General features: G+C 43.5%; 1 protein-coding gene across 6 annotated transcripts in view; it reads right to left on the reverse strand.

Moving 5' to 3' along the window:
* Nucleotides 1-18,796, reverse strand: part of ADAMTS2 (ADAM metallopeptidase with thrombospondin type 1 motif 2) — a 225,060-nt gene that overhangs the window by 56,965 nt on the left and 149,299 nt on the right. For all 6 annotated transcript variants that reach the window (XM_033927280.1, XM_033927281.1, XM_033927284.1 and 3 more), the window contains exons 5-8: nucleotides 18,340-18,423; nucleotides 9,781-9,937; nucleotides 6,475-6,580; nucleotides 3,391-3,534 (exon numbers count right to left, since the gene is read on the reverse strand). In XM_033927280.1, the coding sequence (XP_033783171.1) occupies nucleotides 3,391-3,534; nucleotides 6,475-6,580; nucleotides 9,781-9,937; nucleotides 18,340-18,423 (491 nt within the window). The remainder of the gene's footprint in view (nucleotides 1-3,390; nucleotides 3,535-6,474; nucleotides 6,581-9,780; nucleotides 9,938-18,339; nucleotides 18,424-18,796) is intronic.

An 18,796-nucleotide genomic window follows, 5' to 3' on the forward strand; every position in this document is an offset into this window, starting at 1 on the left:
GGGGGCACCCGCTCAAACTCAGAGGAGGGAAATTTAGTGGCGACACCAGGAAGTATTTCTTCACAGAAAGAGTGGTGGATCACTGGAACAAACTTCTGGTGCAGGTGATCAAGGCCACCAGCGTGCTCGACTTTAAGAATAAATGGGACATCCACGTGGGATCCCTACGAGGGTCGAGTTAAGGAACCAGGTCATTAGCATTCAGACTTAATGGGGTGGGTCAATAGAGTGGGCAGACTTGATGGGCTATGGCCCTTTTCTGCCGTCATCTTTCTATGTTTCTATGTTTCTACCTTTCCACCTGTAAAAGGCTGTAAACTTTTAAAAGAATCACCATCATCTACTGTCTTACCAGGCAGCTCTATAAGGATTTAGACCGAATGATCATGATTTCCAATACTTATTTGGAATTTAGGGAGCATCTAAAAACATACCTGTTTGCCATATATTTGGGTAACTAGTTTCCTCCATTCAATTGTATATTTTTTCTTTTCTCTTTTGTAAACCACACAGAGCTTCACGGTCCTGCGATATATAAGCCGATTGTTACGTTATGTTATAATTTCAGTGCTTTTTGTTCTTTGTAATTTAACAGAATACTGGAAAGAAATATACATAAGGTTGAAAATGTCTGGCCCTTTGTCCATCTGTCCGAGGACAAAGTAACTCTCTGAAAGCTTAGCAGAATGGGAACAAATTTGGCATGAGAGGAAAAACCAGGAACTAGGTACAACGCATTTGAGAATGGGCCAAATCCATCCAAGGGTTCCAGGGAAACAAAATTCTCAAACAACAGTCCAAGGTATTTCTATGGAAGAACAACTTCCAGCATCCTGGATCATAAAAATATTGATAGGCTGAAACAGGGCCATTAAGGAATTGCTCTTTTCAGACTGCCCCTCACTTTTCCCTGTCCTCTTCAGATCAGACGCACACAGAGTCAAGCCAGATACACCCCCTTTCCGCCCCCCTCCCACCCAGACAGACACAGTTTGGAAATTATTACATAGGATATGCTCCACCTGCTTTCCCTCCTCCTGCTGCTGCCTTTCCCCTATCCCTGCTGGGCTCATTTTTAATCATTTTGTGTAAAGTCTACTGTGAAACGAATAACTTAATGTACAGTGAAATAGAGTGACTTGACTGTGTACTTTGTTTCTGGATGCTATGTGTATGGCACCAGTGGTGGAGTGGGGGGGGGTGGTGGATATATGGGTGTGTGGGTGTAGGTGTGTGGGTAGGTAGGTGTGTGGGTGTATGTGTGGGTGGGTGTGTGGGTGGGTAGGTAGGTGTGTGGGTGGGTGTGTGGGTGGGTTTGGGTGTGGGTAGGTAGGTGTGTGGGTGGGTTTGGGTGTGGGTAGGTAGGTGTGTGGGTGGGTAGGTAGGTGGGTGGGTAGGTAGGTGTGTGGGTGGGTGTGTGGGTGGGTTTGGGTGTGGGTGGGTGTGTGGGTGGGTTTGGGTGTGGGTGAGTGTGTGGGTAGGTAGGTGTGTGGGTGTATGTGTGGATGGGTGTATGTGTGGGTAGGTAGGTGTTTGGGTGTATATGTGGGTGGGTGTGTGGGTGTATGGGTGGGTGTGTTGGTGTATGGGTGGGTGTATGTGTGGGTGGGTAGGTGTGTGGGTGGATGTGTGGGTGGGTGGGTGGATGTGTGGGTGGGTGTGTATCACGCTCACACCCTCCCTTCCCCACCCACAGTAACTTTAAAATCTTCGCCAGCGCGAGGAACTACTCTAGCCAGCTGTTCGCGCCGGCCTGGCTCTCTTTCTGAAATCAGTTCCAGGTCGCGAGGCCAGGAAGTGGAATGCCAACGCCAGCGTGAGCCAGCAGGCTGGAGAAGCTGCTCACGCTGGCAAAGATTTAAAGAGGTACAGGGGTGGGAAGGGAGGGTGCCAGTGGGGAGGGGAGGAGAGGAGGGCATGGGGTGGGGTACCACTGCTCTGGGTGCCTCCTACCCTCGCTACACCACTGTATGGCACTCCATGGTTTCAATGTAAAACATGCGTGTTGAGAATCAAATCTAGCGGTTCGGTCATCGCGTTTTGCTTCATTTTCTTTTTGTTTCCAAAGCAACAGATTGAATGGGGACTGCTCTGTTCAAACCACTACCCCCCCCCCCGCCCCCATCTTTTCCAGGTTAGAGAGACACACAGGCAACACACACGGAGGCAACAGAGATACAAATACCCATAGCATGCTAAGAGACCCATAAGGGTTAGAAGAAGTCCAGGAACCATGCTCTGCAATGCTTTTCCCAATTGTTTAATACATGCTCAAAGGTATTAATATCTCTCAAGCATCTCTAAACTTATGTGAGGAGGTGTAATTAATCATTTAGAAACCCATCTCATCTGAAAACCATCTACGCTGCTCTTTCTAGCTCTGACAGCGTCATTTTGCCATTTGACGGGGAATTCCTGAACTCTAAATGTTTACTTCTGATATAAATAATGTTCTCATTTTAGCCCTTTTCCTGTGGGTGCAGTGGATATTCCAAGACCTCAACATTTAGAAAACAGTTTCATTGTATCAAAGGAAGGGCGGTTTGTGCTGAGTTTAGCACCCCTAAATGACATATTTTGAATATTTGGCTCCAATGAGCTGCTTTACAAGAACATAAAAATTGCCATACTTGGACAGACTGAAGGTCTATCAAGTCCAGTATCCTGTTTCCAACAGTGGCCAACCCAGGTCCCAAGTACCTGGCAGAAATCCAAAGAGTAGCAACATTCCAGGGCTGAGATTGTGATGTCATAATGCCTTATTCCACAAATGCCTAAGAGCCAACCTCATCAGTGATGTCACAATGGCTTGATTGTCCTTTACTTGGCTAACATAAGAACATAAGAGTTGCCATACTGGGACAGACTGAAGGTCCATCAAGCCCAATATCCTGTCTCCAACAGTGGCCAACCCAGGTCCCAAGTACCTGGCAGAAACCCAAGGAGTAGCAACATTCCAGAGCTCAGAATGTGATGTCATAATGCCTCATTCCACAAATGCCTAAGAGCCAACCTCATCAGTGATGTCACAATGGCTTGATTGTCCTATACTTGGCTAACATAAGAACATAACAGTTGCCATACTGGGACAGACCGAAGGTCCATCAAACCCAGTATCCTGTTTCCAACAGTGGCCAACCCAGGTCCCAAGTACCTAGCTAGATCCCAAGTAGCAAAATAGATTCTATGCTGCTTATCACCACTTATGAGGTATTCAGGAAACACCTCAAAACTCACCTATTCCTGAAATACCTAGACAGCTGACCCACTTCCCTCCTTCCCCTCATAAGGACACATTGATATTTTTGCTCTTTCAAAGAACCCTATATATGTGGAGAGTATTTTAAAAGTCATTTCTGCAGGTAAAACAGCAATCCATTTAATGCTTACTGTAGGTATCGGTTCAGCTCCTGTTGGCTGCAGCGGGACCAGTGGAAGCGATGAAATGCCGCTTGCACAAGAGGGGCCATGATACTCCCCATCCTGACCTCATCGCCACACCTGTTGCCTTGGCCATCATGCTCCATTCCTAGGCTGAAATAAAGAGAGGGAAGAAGATGTACTCGCAGTTCCCTAGTAAAAGCAGGAGAGAAAATCAGTCTGTGGCACAGACTTTTAAATTGTTATTATATAGCTTATACTTTAAAAAAAAAAAAAATTGTATTCATTCTGCCTCTTATACAAAGCTGCGCTAATGGTTGCTCTGCGCTAATGGCCCGGAAGCCCAAAGAGATTTAAAGGGCTTCGTGGCCGTTGCTGCACAGCTTTCCAGTTGAATATAATGGTCAAAATAGTTAACAGCAAGTAATCCTATATAATAAAACCCTAGCCGCGCATGCGCACTCAACTGCGTGCTTCCGTGATCTCTGATCTGTGAGATGTAGGTCCGTGGCCGCAGGAGTGTGCATGCGCGAGTCCCCCGCCTTACTGCTTCCCAGCACCTACCTACAAAGGACTGGCCGCCAGCGTTGGGACTCCCTGCTCTTCAGATCGCGGTGTCGGCTCCTCTCATGAGCCGCACCAGCGTCGGAGAAGGCTTCTGATGCTGGTGGGGATCAAGAGGAGCCGCTGTGACACTTGCCCGGAGCAGGCCAGAGCCGGGCAGGGAAGCTTATACTTAAAAAAAAAAAAAATTGTACGGGGGAAGGGAAGGGGTGCGCACTTAGAAAGGGAAGAGTGGGAAGGGAAGGGGGGGGACAGAGAGGAAGGGTGCAAGTGCTCCAAGCGGACCGCCCCCCCCCCTCACTAAGCCACTGCCTATAGCGGTGGTTCTCAACCCAGTCCTCTGGGCACATTCAGCTAATCGTGTTGACAGGCTATCATCAATGAATATGCATGACACAGATTTGCATACCAAGAAGGCAGTACATGCAAATCTCTCTTATGCACAGGCACTGTGGATATCCTCAGTAGCTGGGTGTGCCCCCAGGAATGAGTTGAGAAGCACGGGCCTTCAGCGACATCATTACATTTCCATATACGGTGGTACCTCGGAATCCGAACGCCCCAGAACTCGAACAACTTGGAATCCGAACTTTTTTAAAAATTACATTTTGCCCTGGTATCTGAACGCTGCTTCCTGTTTCCTCAACGGTGGAATTCACTGCCACAACACATTAAAAATGAAAAAGACATCCCTTCTTTTAAAAAATCCTTAAAAACGCACCTTTTTAAAGATGATTTTAACATTTAAAACTCTTTTGACTTTTATGATACTTTTAATCTTTTAACGACCTTGCTTCCTTTTGTTTTTCCCTTATTTGTTTTTCTTAATATAACAGATGTAACTTTTTACCCCCCCTTCCCTCCCAACTAAAGTCTGTCCTGTCTTAATTTTAAATGTTCATGAATTGTGTATTTTTATAATCTTACCCTATTTTATAATTGTGTACATCGCTTTGTAAACAGATTTAGCGATTACCTTGAACCTTTGGGCTGAGCACTGCTTGCCTTTGCCGATCTTGCTGCCTATGCCGGTGGGGGTCCGATCTTGCTGTCTCTAACATCCTTACAGGTATCAGACAAAGCTCACATCGCTAACGAGAGCTTCAGGGATGAGGCTAACAGCCACATAGCGCGTGATCCTCCGCGGGTTTGATGGAATAGGTAACTGACTCCTGGTTAAAAGGAGCTGAACAGCCCTTCCTGTCTGGTCGGGGGGGGGGGGGGGGGGGGCCCGTCTAGCATGTGCCATGAGAAAATGGCGACAGGAGAAACCAGCGTGATAAGCATGGAAATCTGAAGTCCAGGCCCCCTCAGAAATAGAGAAAGAGAGTCCTGGCCGCAGGAAGATGCGCAGTGTCATTATGCCCATAGAGACAGCCCGAACTTGGAAACTGTTTGTACTACCTTTGGGCAAATATATCCTGTGCCACTACTAGACATATGCAGCTCAGCACAGAGGCCCAAATAAGGACAGTTACCAACAGACAAAGGCTCAATCTGCAGGGACCCCAAGAGAGACAATGAGATACCTGTGTGAACCTCAATATATTGCAAAAATGATTGTCCCACACAAAACTTCTCGTTCTCTTAGATCCTCTTCATCACAATTGCTCTCAGTCCCTTCATTAAAAGTCATAGGCACTAGGCGAAATGATATATTTTCTGTAAAAGCCCCTACATTGTGGAACTCCCTTCCAAATTTCATTAAAAGCGAAACTGACCTTGTTGCGTTTAAGAAAACTTTAAAAACTTACCTATTTCAAGACGCGTTTGACATATGAAATATCACCTTTTAAGGTCCAATATTCTTCCCATCTCATCCTAACCCATTATTACCCGATGTGTTTTCCCTTTGATGTCAATTTCTAACAAAGAACAACATTGTAACTTTTCCCCTTTCCTCCCACCCCCTCCTGTTCGTCTAATTTTGTCTGTCTTATGAGTGACTACTGTAAACTAAATGTATTACCACATTCTGATGGTTTTTAACACTGTACATCGCTTAGATATTATTATAAGCGATTCATCAAATAAAGGTCAAACTTGAAACTTGAACTTGTGAAATACAGGGCACTATCTTACTGCTGATCTCACCGTGCCGTGAGTTGCCGTATGTCGCCAAACCGAGACTGGGTGACCTAGCACAGGTCTTGGTTTGTGGGACCAAGGAACGGATTGGTCCAGTTTCTATTATTTTCAATGTGAAAAATTGTCTTGGAACTTGAACATTTTGGAATTCGAACAGGGTTCCGGAACAGATTAAGTTCGGATTCCAAGGTACCACTGTATGATGTATTCATGCAGTTACATCAGCTTTGTTCTTCCTAAAAGAATTTACTGAAAGTCTAAAAAAGACAAAAGTTCTTTCAAATTATCTCAACCAACTTTAGCAAAATGACCATATCCTCGTTTATAACACATTTAGGGAAAAAAAAACCCCAAACAACAATCTCTTGCCCTTCCTCTGCGTTACTAGGAAAATTTTTCTCAGTGACATAATATTCACATAAGTCTGACAATAGTACTTACACGTGTCCAGTTTCATGGGCCACCACAAATGCAGACGAAAATCCATCTTCGTGGTTCAGGGTACAGCTTCGCACAGGATGGCACATTCCAGTCACTGGAGCATAGCCTGAAGAAGAGAATTTAAGACTAAAGACACAAGTCCTAATAGGTACCTGCACTTGCTATTTCCGTAGAGCCACCAATTAAATACACAAGCCAACATATTTAAAGGAAAACAAAATTATACCACTGCTTTATAATGACAGGATTCATTCTAGCTGGACAACCATTCCTTAGGTCTGAATCAGGAATCCCACAACTTAGTTGGCAAACTATGAAGGTCATCAGCATCTCCAGCTACACAAAAGATAACACTGGCCAAATACGAGAGAAGAGGATAAATAATGATTGTAACGCGACATATCTTAACTTTCTGTCCACTTTCTAATAACAAATTTCAACAAGTACTTCCTGAACTGACCCCAAAAGGAGAGTCGCAAAATCTGTAATTGGAGTTGCAACTAAAGAAGGAAAAATAAAACCCATGCTAGGAGCCTACAGGAGCGCTGTGCAAGCTTGACAGGAGGTAGGAGCTACAGCAGAAGTAAGGTAGGGGTCGAGGTTGCATGCTTCTCATCACCATTAAAATGGTATCATGGCCAGTTTAGAAAGCAAGCGCTCATATTAAGGTAGAAATGTGTAGGATAAATGTAGATATAGGGTAAATATAATAATCTAAAGTACACACATTTAGGGTGAAGATAGTGTGTAAATATTGTACATTCAAAGGATATGTAAATACACCACACCAAGATGCCCAAAAGCACCAAAACCAACAATAGCGCAAGTATGGATAAACTTCAAGGAAACACCCTAATCCTGTACTAAAATTCATATATCATAGCCCATGTATTGTAACATCATTACTGAAGCTCGAGTTTCGTAAAACCATTATAAAAGCTCATAAATTGTAGCTCAGGTATCGTAACACCATTATAAAAGCTCAAATTGTAGCTCGTGTATTGTAACACCATTATAAAAGCTCTTTAACTGTAGCTCATGTACCGTAACACCATTACTGAAGCTCGTGTATCGTAACACCCTTATAAAAGCTCTTAAATTGTAGCTCAGGTATCCTAACACCATTATAAAAGCTCTTAAATTGTAGCTCGTGTATTGTAACACCATTATAAAAGCTCTTAATTGTAGCTCATGTATTGTAACACCATTACTGAAGCTTGTGTTATAACACCATTATAAAAGCTCTTAAATTGTAGCTCGTGTATTGTAACACCATTATAAAAGCTCTTAAATTGTAGCTCAGATATCCTAACACCATTATAAAAGCTCTTAAATTGTAGCTCGTGTATTGTAACACCATTATAAAAGCTCTTTAACTGTAGCTCATGTACCGTAACACCATTACTGAAGCTTGTGTATCGTAACACCCTTATAAAAGCTCTTAAATTGTAGCTCAGGTATCCTAACACCATTATAAAAGCTCTTAAATTGTAGCTCGTGTATTGTAACACCATTATAAAAGCTCTTAAATTGTAGCTCGTGTATTGTAACACCATTATAAAAGCTCTTAAATTGTAGCTCGTGTATTGTAACACCATTACTGAAGCTTGTGTTATAACACCATTATAAAAGCTCTTAAATTGTAGCTCATGTATTGTAACACCATTATAAAAGCTCTTAAATTGTAGCTCATGTATTGTAACACCATTATAAAAGCTCTTAAATTGTAGCTCATGTATTGTAACACCATTATAAAAGCTCTTAAATTGTAGCTCGTGTATTGTAACACCATTACTGAAGCTTGTGTTATAACACCATTATAAAAGCTCTTAAATTGTAGCTCGTGTATTGTAACACCATTATAAAAGCTCTTAAATTGTAGCTCGTGTATTGTAACACCATTACTGAAGCTTGTGTTATAACACCATTATAAAAGCTCTTAAATTGTAACTCGTGTATTGTAACACCATTATAAAAGCTCTTAAATTGTAGCTCATGTATTGTAACACCATTATAAAAGCTCTTAAATTGTAGCTGCAAAAGGTTGTATTTCATTAGAGGGAAATAATTTTCTATTTTTTTGGAACTGAGACAATTATTAGAATTTATTAAAGCCAGAGAATTAGTGAACCGGCTGTCTGGGGGTCAATTATGTCCCTGATTCTGTCTAAATAGGTCATTTCATTTGTTTTTCTTGTTTCTTTGTTCTTGAATCCAATTTGTGGACTAAATAATTAATTCATTAATCTTTAATTTGATGTTAAATCAATCATATCTTGTTTGATGGATATTATTTCTAAATCTTTTTGCAAGTATGTTTGCTTGTTGTTGTATTGAAAGTTTTGAATAAAAAAAAAAAAAATAAGAGAATTTGTAGAATTATCAAAACACAGAAAATGACAATAAATAAAGGCCATATGACCCATCCCAGTGGGCCGAAAACTTTTTTCCGCCACAGCACACTAAACTCGGGGCCGCCATCTACAGGGCCTCCGAGCATGCGCGGACGTTGAACGGTGACTTCACACGCATGCGTGCGATGTCAGAGGGCCCTCCAGATGCGGCCCTGAGCACTGTCGGGGGGAGTGGGCAGAGAGAAGGAGAGGCATCAGCGCCTGGGCCGGCAGTGACAGACTCCTGTCTGACTGCGACAAACCCGGAATCTCGCCGCGGCACACTATTGTGCCTTTGCAATTCACTGGTCTATCTAGTCTGCCCATCCATATTAACTTGTTTGGTCTAACTTTTTTTTGGGGGGGGCTTAGTTATTTAAGTTGCTTGTGTAAATTAAAAGCATGCCCTAATTTGTGTGTGCAACTCAAAGCATCATTTATATATATAAAAAAATATGGTAATAAGAAATCTATCCCTTATTTTCTGCCTTGCAAGTTAAGGGATGAGATTTTTTTCCTCCATAAATGGCAAGAATTGTATCCCAAGCTACATTTTCCCCAAGTTGAGGTTCTCATAAAGAACGAACATATACTATAAAGAAAGGTTAGCTATGTCAACATGAAACATTCTGCTATGCCTCTCCCAGGATCCTAGACAGGCCTCATTATTTCACTGCTTCATTTAAATATTGTGCTAGTTTCTGAACTATTTCAATATGCAAAGTGTTCCTTTATTATGATCCTCTGTTGGACATAATTAGGATGAAATTTATATGTTGCCTTCTAAACAATTTGTAAATTCTGCAGTGGATAGCACAGTTCAGTTTTAATGGGCTTTTTAGATAGAAGCCATAGCAAAAAAAATGATTCAAGATGTGTCAACACGAAGACTTATTCTGATAACTTACTGTACCTTGCATGCCTGACGGTCCAAACTCCTGCCGCGTGAGAAATATGGCATGGTCATGATACTCCGCATGGCCAGTATCAGGCTTCTGCTGTAAATAAGCCCAACGGCATACATTCTCCAAACTCTGCGATGGGTTCCCAATTTCAATTAAACTGGTAGACTGGATGTTAAAACAGGAAAAAGAAAAAAAAGTATAAGACATATTTAAAACAAATCTTACTCGCCTATTTGTTACATTGTCATAAAGTTCTATGACGTCACAATGCAGCTGTAAAGAGCATTAGCCAATAGGGAGAGGAGGAAATAGCGGATGCTGTGGATGGACCATTTGGCCTTTATCTGCCATCATGTTTCTATAACCATAAAGTTCTATGACATCACAATGCAGCTGTAAAGAGCATTAGCCAATAGGGAGAGGAGGAAATAGCGGATGCTGTGGATGGGCCATTTGGCCTTTATCTGCCATCATGTTTCTATAACCATAAAGTTCTATGACATCACAATGCAGGTGTAAAGAGCCTTAGCCAATAGGGAGAGGAGGGGATAGTGGATGCTGTGGATAGGCAGATTGGATGGGCCATTTGACCTTTATCTGCCATCATGTTTCTATAACCATAAAGTTCTATGACATCACAATGCAGGTGTAAAGAGCCTTAGCCAATAGGGAGAGGAGGGGATAGTGGATGCTGCAGATAGGCAGATTGGATGGGCTGGGGCCATCATGTTTCTATGTAAAAAAAAAAAAAAAAAAGTCTGGTTAACCTCTCTTCACAAAGGGATTTGAGACTGGAAAGAATAATGATTAAATCTTCAACCCTGATGCTTTATTTGGACCGTTAGGAATATTTTCATGGCTTAAGGCAGTGTCAAGCAAACTTTTCCAAGTTGGGGCCATTACTGGAGGGTCTCTGAACATCTGCAGACAGCGATGCGATGATGTCATGCGCCTGTGTGACATCAACAAGTCAAATGTCCATGCATGCACTGGAAGCCCTGAGCTTGTTAACCCTAAAATGACTACGCCAGTGGGGAGGTGCGAAGACAGGAGAGGCGCCTGCAAGGAGGAGAGGAGCTGGTGCCGGATGACTTGCCTACATGACGTGTGTCTCGCAGCACACCCGGAATCTCACCTCGGCACAGGGTTTGCGATACACTGGCTTAGGGTCTTTAGCAAAACCATTCCGATGTGTGAGCAGAATTCTATATGAGGAAGAATTAAATATCCTCGCGAATTATCCCGATTCCTTTTCTAGCAAAAAAAACAAAGCAAAACACCATGGCAGGAGCCAAATTTCTCCAAATATTCAGCTCTATCCATTTTAGGAATCTTTGCAGGACAGAAGCCAAAAGTGGGTACGTTATGCACTGGGCTTTCCTGCCAAACCAAAACTCATGATTTTACTTACTCAATGTTTTCAAATGGACGAGGATGGCTTTCGAGTGACATTGACATTGTTTGTTCCATGCTAAACTAACTGAATTGTTCTTAGGCTTCAGAAGACAAGGCCCCCCCCCCCAAACTGTGGGCATCTGGTTTCTATAGTAACAGCAGTGGCAATGACCGCCAATTCCTGAAACCTGACATTTCAACACGTTCGTGCAATCTGAAGATTTCTGCCGATAGCTGTTTGCAGACACATTTTTCTCTGCCTGCATTAATGTGCCATTCAGACAAACTTCTAAATCACAAGACAGAGGAAAGCCAAAACCTCTGCTTTTCGTTCACCCTGCAATCTTATTACGGCCCCCCCCCCCCCACTTAAAAAGTGTATGAATTGAACCCAAACCCTGGAAATAAGTCAAATGTTTGCTTTCAATGATTTCTTGATGTTGTCAGTACCATAAGAATTCAACAGCCTCAAGTATGCCTTGCCGAGTGACATCTGCGAGCCAACGAGCCCCGTGTCCTGTTTTCAACAGTAGTAAAAATCCCACTTCCAGAGATAAGCTGTGGCTTTCCCCAGTCCCACCTAATTAAAAACTCTTTATGGACAGTTTTTCCAGGAACTTGTCCAAACCCCTTTTAAACCATGCTATGCAAAATGCCTTATCTACGTATATCCTCCAGCAATACTGATTTTTTTAAAAAAAATTCTCTAATTTGTTTTACCCGATAAGTCTCCTTTAAGAACATAAGAACATAAGAAGTTGCCTCCGCTGAGGCAGACCAGAGGTCCATCTCGCCCAGCGGTCCGCTCCCGCGGCGGCCCATCAGGCCCATTGCCTGAGCAGTGGTCCCAGACTATCCCTATGACCTACCTCTACTCCTATCTGTACCCCTCAATTCCTTTATCCTCCAGGAACCTATCCAAACCTTCTTTGAAGCCTTGTAACGTGCTCCGGCCTATCACAGCCTCCGGAAGTGCATTCCATGTATCCACCACCCTCTGGGTGAAAAAGAACTTCCTGGTGTTTGTTCTAAACCTGTCCCCTTTTAATTTCTCCGAGTGCCCCCTTGCACTTGTGGTTCTACTTGAAATGGTTAAATAACTGTTCTTCTATCCGTTTATGGTTGCATCAAAAGAGACAAATCAATTTTTCTTTTATGAATTACCTGTCATATCCATAACAAATGAAATAAAATCATACAGAAATAGCCTGCGTGATATTCATCTTACAATGCCGATCTGTAACAGCAGAGAGTAGTATCTCTCCAAGGCGATTACTGAATTTACAGGGTGCCCACAAAAACACACCTAGGTTTTAAATGGTTACAAAACCAAAATTTATTGGAATATTATTTCACCTTTAAGGCTACAGTTTCATCAGCTCATGAAGTTTCATATGGTATCTATTGATTACATAGACTCGATGTGTGCCCCACCTGTTACTCGGCAAACATCGATGCGATAATCGAGCTCAGAACAGACTCTCCGAAGCATATCCGCCGTGATCGCCTTTATAGCTTCAGCGATGCGTTCCTGCAGATCATCCATAGTTGAGGGTAGTGGAGGCATGTACACTCTGTCTTTCATGTACCCCCAAAGGAAAAAAATCACAAACAGTAATGTCTGGTGATCTCGGGGGCCACTTGAGGAACACCTGGTCATTTCGTAGCGTTGCATTGTCTGAAGGTTGTAACTTACGCACCAATTGCAGCTTATAAGGGTGAAAGTGCAAGCGATTGTGTGAGATCTCGCTAACCGTGCTTTTGGGGACTTGTATTTGCTGTCATCTTATTTATAAACATATTCCAATAAGTTTTGATTTTTTAACTATTTAAAATCAAGGAGTGTTTAACCCCTAAATACATCACTGACCTATTCTCCTTCTCAGCCAACAAACACATGAGAAGCTCCCACTCGCACTTCGTTTCTCCCCCGGTTAGAGGATGCAAACTAAAAAAACACCATGAGCATCTTCTCTCACATCAGGCTGCTCTATGGGGTAAAGACCTAGAACAACTCCTATTGCCCACCACTTATGAGGTATTCAGGAAACGCCTCAAAACCCACCTATTCCTGAAATACCTAGACAGCTGACCCACTTCCCTCCTTCCCCTCTCTTGCCCTTTCTCCCCATTGTTCCCACATCCCTTAAGTTAACTCAACTTGTACGTCAACTCAACTTGTACTCCACTAATCTTCTGTAAACCGCATAGAACTTAACGGTATTGCGGTATATAAACTGTTATTATTATTATTATTTTTGTGGGCACCCTATATAATTGCCACTGATTGGTTCATGAGGTTTGGGGATCTGGGGTCTCCAGGGCACGGTTACCTACCGACCTTCCTGTGCTAGAAAATGTTCAGAGCCATTACAGATGGTGGCAGTTTGAACAGCTGTCGCTGAAAAATTTGTTGCTATGCAACTCCGATTATAATCGAGCAGATCCACCCTCACAGCTGACATGTCAGATGTCATAAGATAGTCCTTAATAAACACATAACATAAGAACATAAGAATTGCCGCTGCTGGGTCAGACCAGTGGTCCATCGTGCCCAGCAGGCCGCTCATGCGGCGGCCCTCTGGTCAAAGACCAGCGCCCTAACTGAGACTAGCCCTACCTGCGTACGTTCTGGTTCAGCAGGAACTTGTCTAACTTTGTCTTGAATCCCTGGAGGGTGTTTTCCCCTATGACAGTGTCCGGAAGAGCGTTCCAGTTTTCTACCACTCTCTGGGTGAAGAAGAACTTCCTCATGTTTGTACGGAATCTATCCCTTTTTAACTTTAGAGATTGCCCTCTCATTCTCTCTACCTTGGAGAGGGTGAATCACCTGTCTTTATCTACTAAGTCTATTCCCTTCAGTACCTTGAATGTTTTGATCATGTCCCCTCTCAATCAGGAACTTGTCTAACTTTGTCTTGAATCCCTGAAGGGTGGTTTCCCCTATGACAGACTCCGGAAGAGCGTTCCCATTTTCTACCACTCTCTTGGTGAAGAAGAACTTCCTTACGTTCCTACGGAATCTATCCCCTTTCAATTTTAGAGAGTGCCCTCTCGTTCTCCCTATCTTGGAGAGGGTGAACAACCTGTCCTTATCTACTAAGTCTATTCCCTTCAGTACCTTGAATGTTTCGATCATGTCCCCTCTCAATCTCCTCACACACACGCTACAACGGTGCCCCGCAAACTTTATGAGCCACGGCACACTAAGCTGGTAGCCGAAGCTCGAGGGCACCCAGAAGTACGCAGAGGTCGCCGCGATGACATCACGTGCATGTGCGACACACCAGTGTGAAATCTTGTGCAGCACACAATTTGCGATACACTGCACTACAATAACAATGTCAATGTTTTGGGTCCAAGTGCTGAAAAAACACAAGTTCTACAGTATAAAAAAGTGTCCATGTGTGGGGACAGCATCAATAGAGGTCCTCAAACAGTGGTTCCCAACCCTGTCCTGGAGGACCACCAGGCCAATCGGGTTTTCAGGCTAGCCCTAATGAATATGCATGAGAGAGATCTGCATATAATGGAGGTGTCAGGCATTCAAATCTGCTCCATGCATATTCATTAGGGCTAGCCTGAAAACCCGACTGGTCTACTGGTCCTCCAGGACAGGGTTGGGAACCACTGCTCTAAGCAGTAACGGGTCGTGTATACTGCTCAGTTCTACGGCACTTAAGAACATAAAAATAGCTTCACTGGGTCAGACCAATGGTCCAATCCAGGTCACAAGTACTTGGCAGCATCCCCTCCCACCCCCCAAACAGTAGCAACGTTCCATGCTACCAACCCAGGGCAAACAGTGGCTTCCCCCATGTCTATCTCAATAGCAAACTGCGTTCCAGAGCTTAACTATTCTCTAGAGTGAAAAAATATTTCCTCCTATTGATTTTAAAAAGTAATTCCCTGTAACTTCATTGAGTGTCCCTTAGACTTTGTCATTTTTGATGGAGTAAAAAAAAAAATCAATGTACCTATACCCGTTCAAAAACACTCGGGATCTTGTAGACGTCAATCATATCTCCCCCTCAGCCGTCTCTTTTCCAAGCTGAAGAGTCCTAACCTTATCATTAAATGCCAACTATATCCACCACGTTGTCTCAAGTTCATAGAAGAATCTCTTTCTTGCATGAAAATGTGTTTTCAAGATTTTAAGACATCATTTACTTTATGCTGTGTGCAATGTGTTCAGCAAACTCCAGCATTTCACTCTGCTATGAGAGTTTAACTCCAATATTCTACACTGGCTTTCAACACTACCTAGGATGATGATTAAGATACTGCTGTTGATCTTTAAGGCCCTGAGAAATGCAATTCTGGGTTATCATTGTGAATAATTAACACAGATAGACCCCCAGGAAGGACAATGAGATCTAGGCCCAGATGCACTAAGGGCTAGATTCATCAAGCTGCCCAATCGGGCCCGATCTGTGCAGGTCCGACAAATTCTGGAAGCTAAAATATGCAGATGGGGGCAATCGGAGGAACGCCCCCATCTGCCGGCACAGATCGCCGTTGTGCGATCCCCGCGCATGTAGATGGTCTGTGCATGCCCATCCGAACCGTGACTTTTTTCTTTTAACTTTCCTTATTTATTTTTTATTTTTTTACTAGTTTTTAGCCCTACAAGCCCGTGGTTTTAACCCGCTTTAAACCTGCGGGTTAAAACCACGGCTAGCCCAGTCGGATGTGAAACTTTAAATGCGTTTCACCTCATTTGCATGCACGGATCGGAGGATGGTCGGCAGTGAATCGGGCCGGAGGGAAATTTGGTCGCTAAGGGGTCGCAATCGCAAACCGATCAGTACACGATCCGTTTGCTTTGTGAATCTAGCCCTATAGAGGATCGGTAAAACCGTGTGGGTCTGCTCCGATCCGAGTTTTGGCTGATTCAAAACGAGCTATTCGTGGTATAAAAACTTTGCATGCAAATGATTCATGCAGAGGTTCATCGCTATCACTGACTCTCCTGCCCAATTCATCGCTGTGAGAGCGACTCTCACACATTTGCGGAGCCAGCAGAGGAAGCCTGAACAGGTGAGAAGCAGGGGAAAGCCTCCTGCCACTCAGTAGTTCAGAGCAGGAAATCTTTTTTATTTCTTTTTAAACGGGCACAGATACTGTGCATGTTAGACACAGTAAAAAAGCCCCTCCCCCACCAGCATCTCTCCTTCTCTCCTCGTGTCTTTCCTTCCAGCACCACCCACTGGTGGCTCAGGCCCCTCTGAAGGGCCTTGGCACTTGCACGGACGTTGATGTAATGACATCACATGCATTTGTGGTATCATCGCACCAATGTCCGCGCACTTCTGGATGTCTCGAGCCGTGGCCACTACCTTTAGTGTACTGCGGCTCGACAAAGTTTGCGAGACACCGGGCTTTAAGGATTCCTCTTATATAGCAATTGCTATCACTGAAGTAAAACGGAATTCAGTCTTTGGGTCCCAGCCAAAACACAAAGGCATGGATTGTATAAATGGTAACCAGATCGGCAGCCGATCACAAAAGCGACGCTGATCACATGTCAAATCGCGTGACAACGTCATTTATAGAACCACAGCCACGTCACAGGTAAGCACCGGAAATGTAGACCAGGATTTTCAAGGCCTACATTTCCGGTACCTATCTGTAATGAGAATTAGAGAATGACATGGTGACAAAATTCATCACCGTTCCCGTCCCCGCAGATAACCGCGGGAAACCATCTTCATGTCATTCTTTAAGGAGAGAGGGAAGAATCAGAGTATGAATGGCCACAACCACTGATCCGCAAGCTTTGCTTTGAAGAATGCTGGTGTAGAAGGACCGAGGTTGAAACAGACACTACAGAATGACAGTCTCTGGTATCCAGATATTGTGATGTCATAATGCCTCATTCCACCAGTGCCTAAGAGCCAATCACATCAGTGATGGCACAATGGCTTCATTATCCTTGGCTCCCATAAGAATCAGAGTATGAATGGCCACAACCACTGACCCGCAAGCTTTGCTTTGAAGAATGCTGGTGTAGAAGGACCGAGGTCGAAATAGACACTAGAAAATGACATGGGATTATTTCCCACGGTTATCCGCGGGGACGGGAACGGTGATGAATTTTGTCACCGTGTCATTCTCTAATGATCTTGGAGGCGCCTACTCACGCCTAAGGATACTTCCAGCATTAACCACACCTATTTTACCCTTAGGCGCCAGGAGGCACTCCGTAGTCGCAGTTGCAGTGCCATTTTTGGAAGTGCCGTCTTTTAATTGCTTTTAAATAACGGGATCAATCATCGTGTCAATTAAAGGCAATTAAACCAATTAAGATAGGCAGCGCTTGTAGAATCCAACTCAAATTCTTTAGTATTACAACATTTTTTTTTGCTAAAGCTGTCTCAGCACCCTGAGGCTGTGGGATTGAATCCCAGCACTGCTCCTTGCGACCTTGGGCAAGTCACTTAATCCTCCACTGCCCCGAGTACAAAATAAGTACCTGTATACAGTGCTCCACCGCAAATTCACGGTTTGCGAATCGCGGACTCACTCATTCGCGATCTGCTCCGACCGCCTCTTCCTGTAGTAAAGTCGGGCTTCACCAATCAGCAGCTGCATGTCAAAGCAGCTCCTGATGAGTGTAGCTCGACTTTATTACAGGAAGAGGCGGTTGGAGCAGACCGCGAGTGATTTTCTTTACCCGCCGGTGCTCCAGCTGCCCTCCCCTGCCTCCCCTGCCTTTTGAAAGGTGAAAAACCGTGAATTTCGAGGGAAGTACTGTATATGTAAATCACTCTGAATATGTAACCACAAAAATAACCAGGACCCATTCCCCTTTCTCCCACAAATACAAATGTCACTGCCAATTCGGCTTGTCTGGCCACCAAAAGGTAGCTCTCCGCCACAGAGATCATGACATCCTTAGCCCCTCTCCATGTGTTTTTGTTATTTTGATTCAAACCAATTCATTGTGTTGTCCAAAAACTTAGACTTCCACAGCCTTGGCTTTAACAAATTAACGACACTCTTCTGCCTTCTAGGATTACAAATGCAATGAACAAGCATTGATGTTTTCTTTGTCATATTAAAAGTCTGTGTCGAACTGTGAAGCAAGGGGAGAATCAGACAGAAAACCTCTTCCTCTTCGTACAGGAAATGACATATTCTTTTCCAGGTAATGGCACCATGCTACTTACTTTTGCGTAACTCAGCATGATTATCCTCACCAAGACAACATTGATGTGGGCACCCAAGGATTCATCGTGGTAAATTTCATTGACCTGCAAAATGATACGGGTTGGAATGGTTAAAGATGCGGCATCAAAAGTCACCATTTTAACAAGATGTATATTTCACAGAATGGACTTTAGCGAGAAGTAATATCATATACTTAGTTATACACCAAAAAGATCTTTGCGTTCTGAGAATTTAGCTTTACTGAGGACGTCTGTGAAGCCAAGACTTGTCGAGACTGGTAAAATGACTTTTTGTTGTGCAGGAGTTAAGTTGTGGAACTCCTTCGTGGGTCAGATACGAAATTGCTGTGAAAAGGGCTGGTTTAGAATATTACTTAAGACGCAGCTATTCGTAGACGCCTTTTTCTAGCTACTTCTAGTAAGTTGACAAATTATCCACTATTTTTATTATCCAAAT

The sequence above is a fragment of the Geotrypetes seraphini genome, chromosome 18 (genome assembly GCF_902459505.1).
Source record: "Geotrypetes seraphini chromosome 18, aGeoSer1.1, whole genome shotgun sequence".
In the NCBI taxonomy this organism is placed as follows: Eukaryota; Metazoa; Chordata; class Amphibia; order Gymnophiona; family Dermophiidae; genus Geotrypetes; species Geotrypetes seraphini.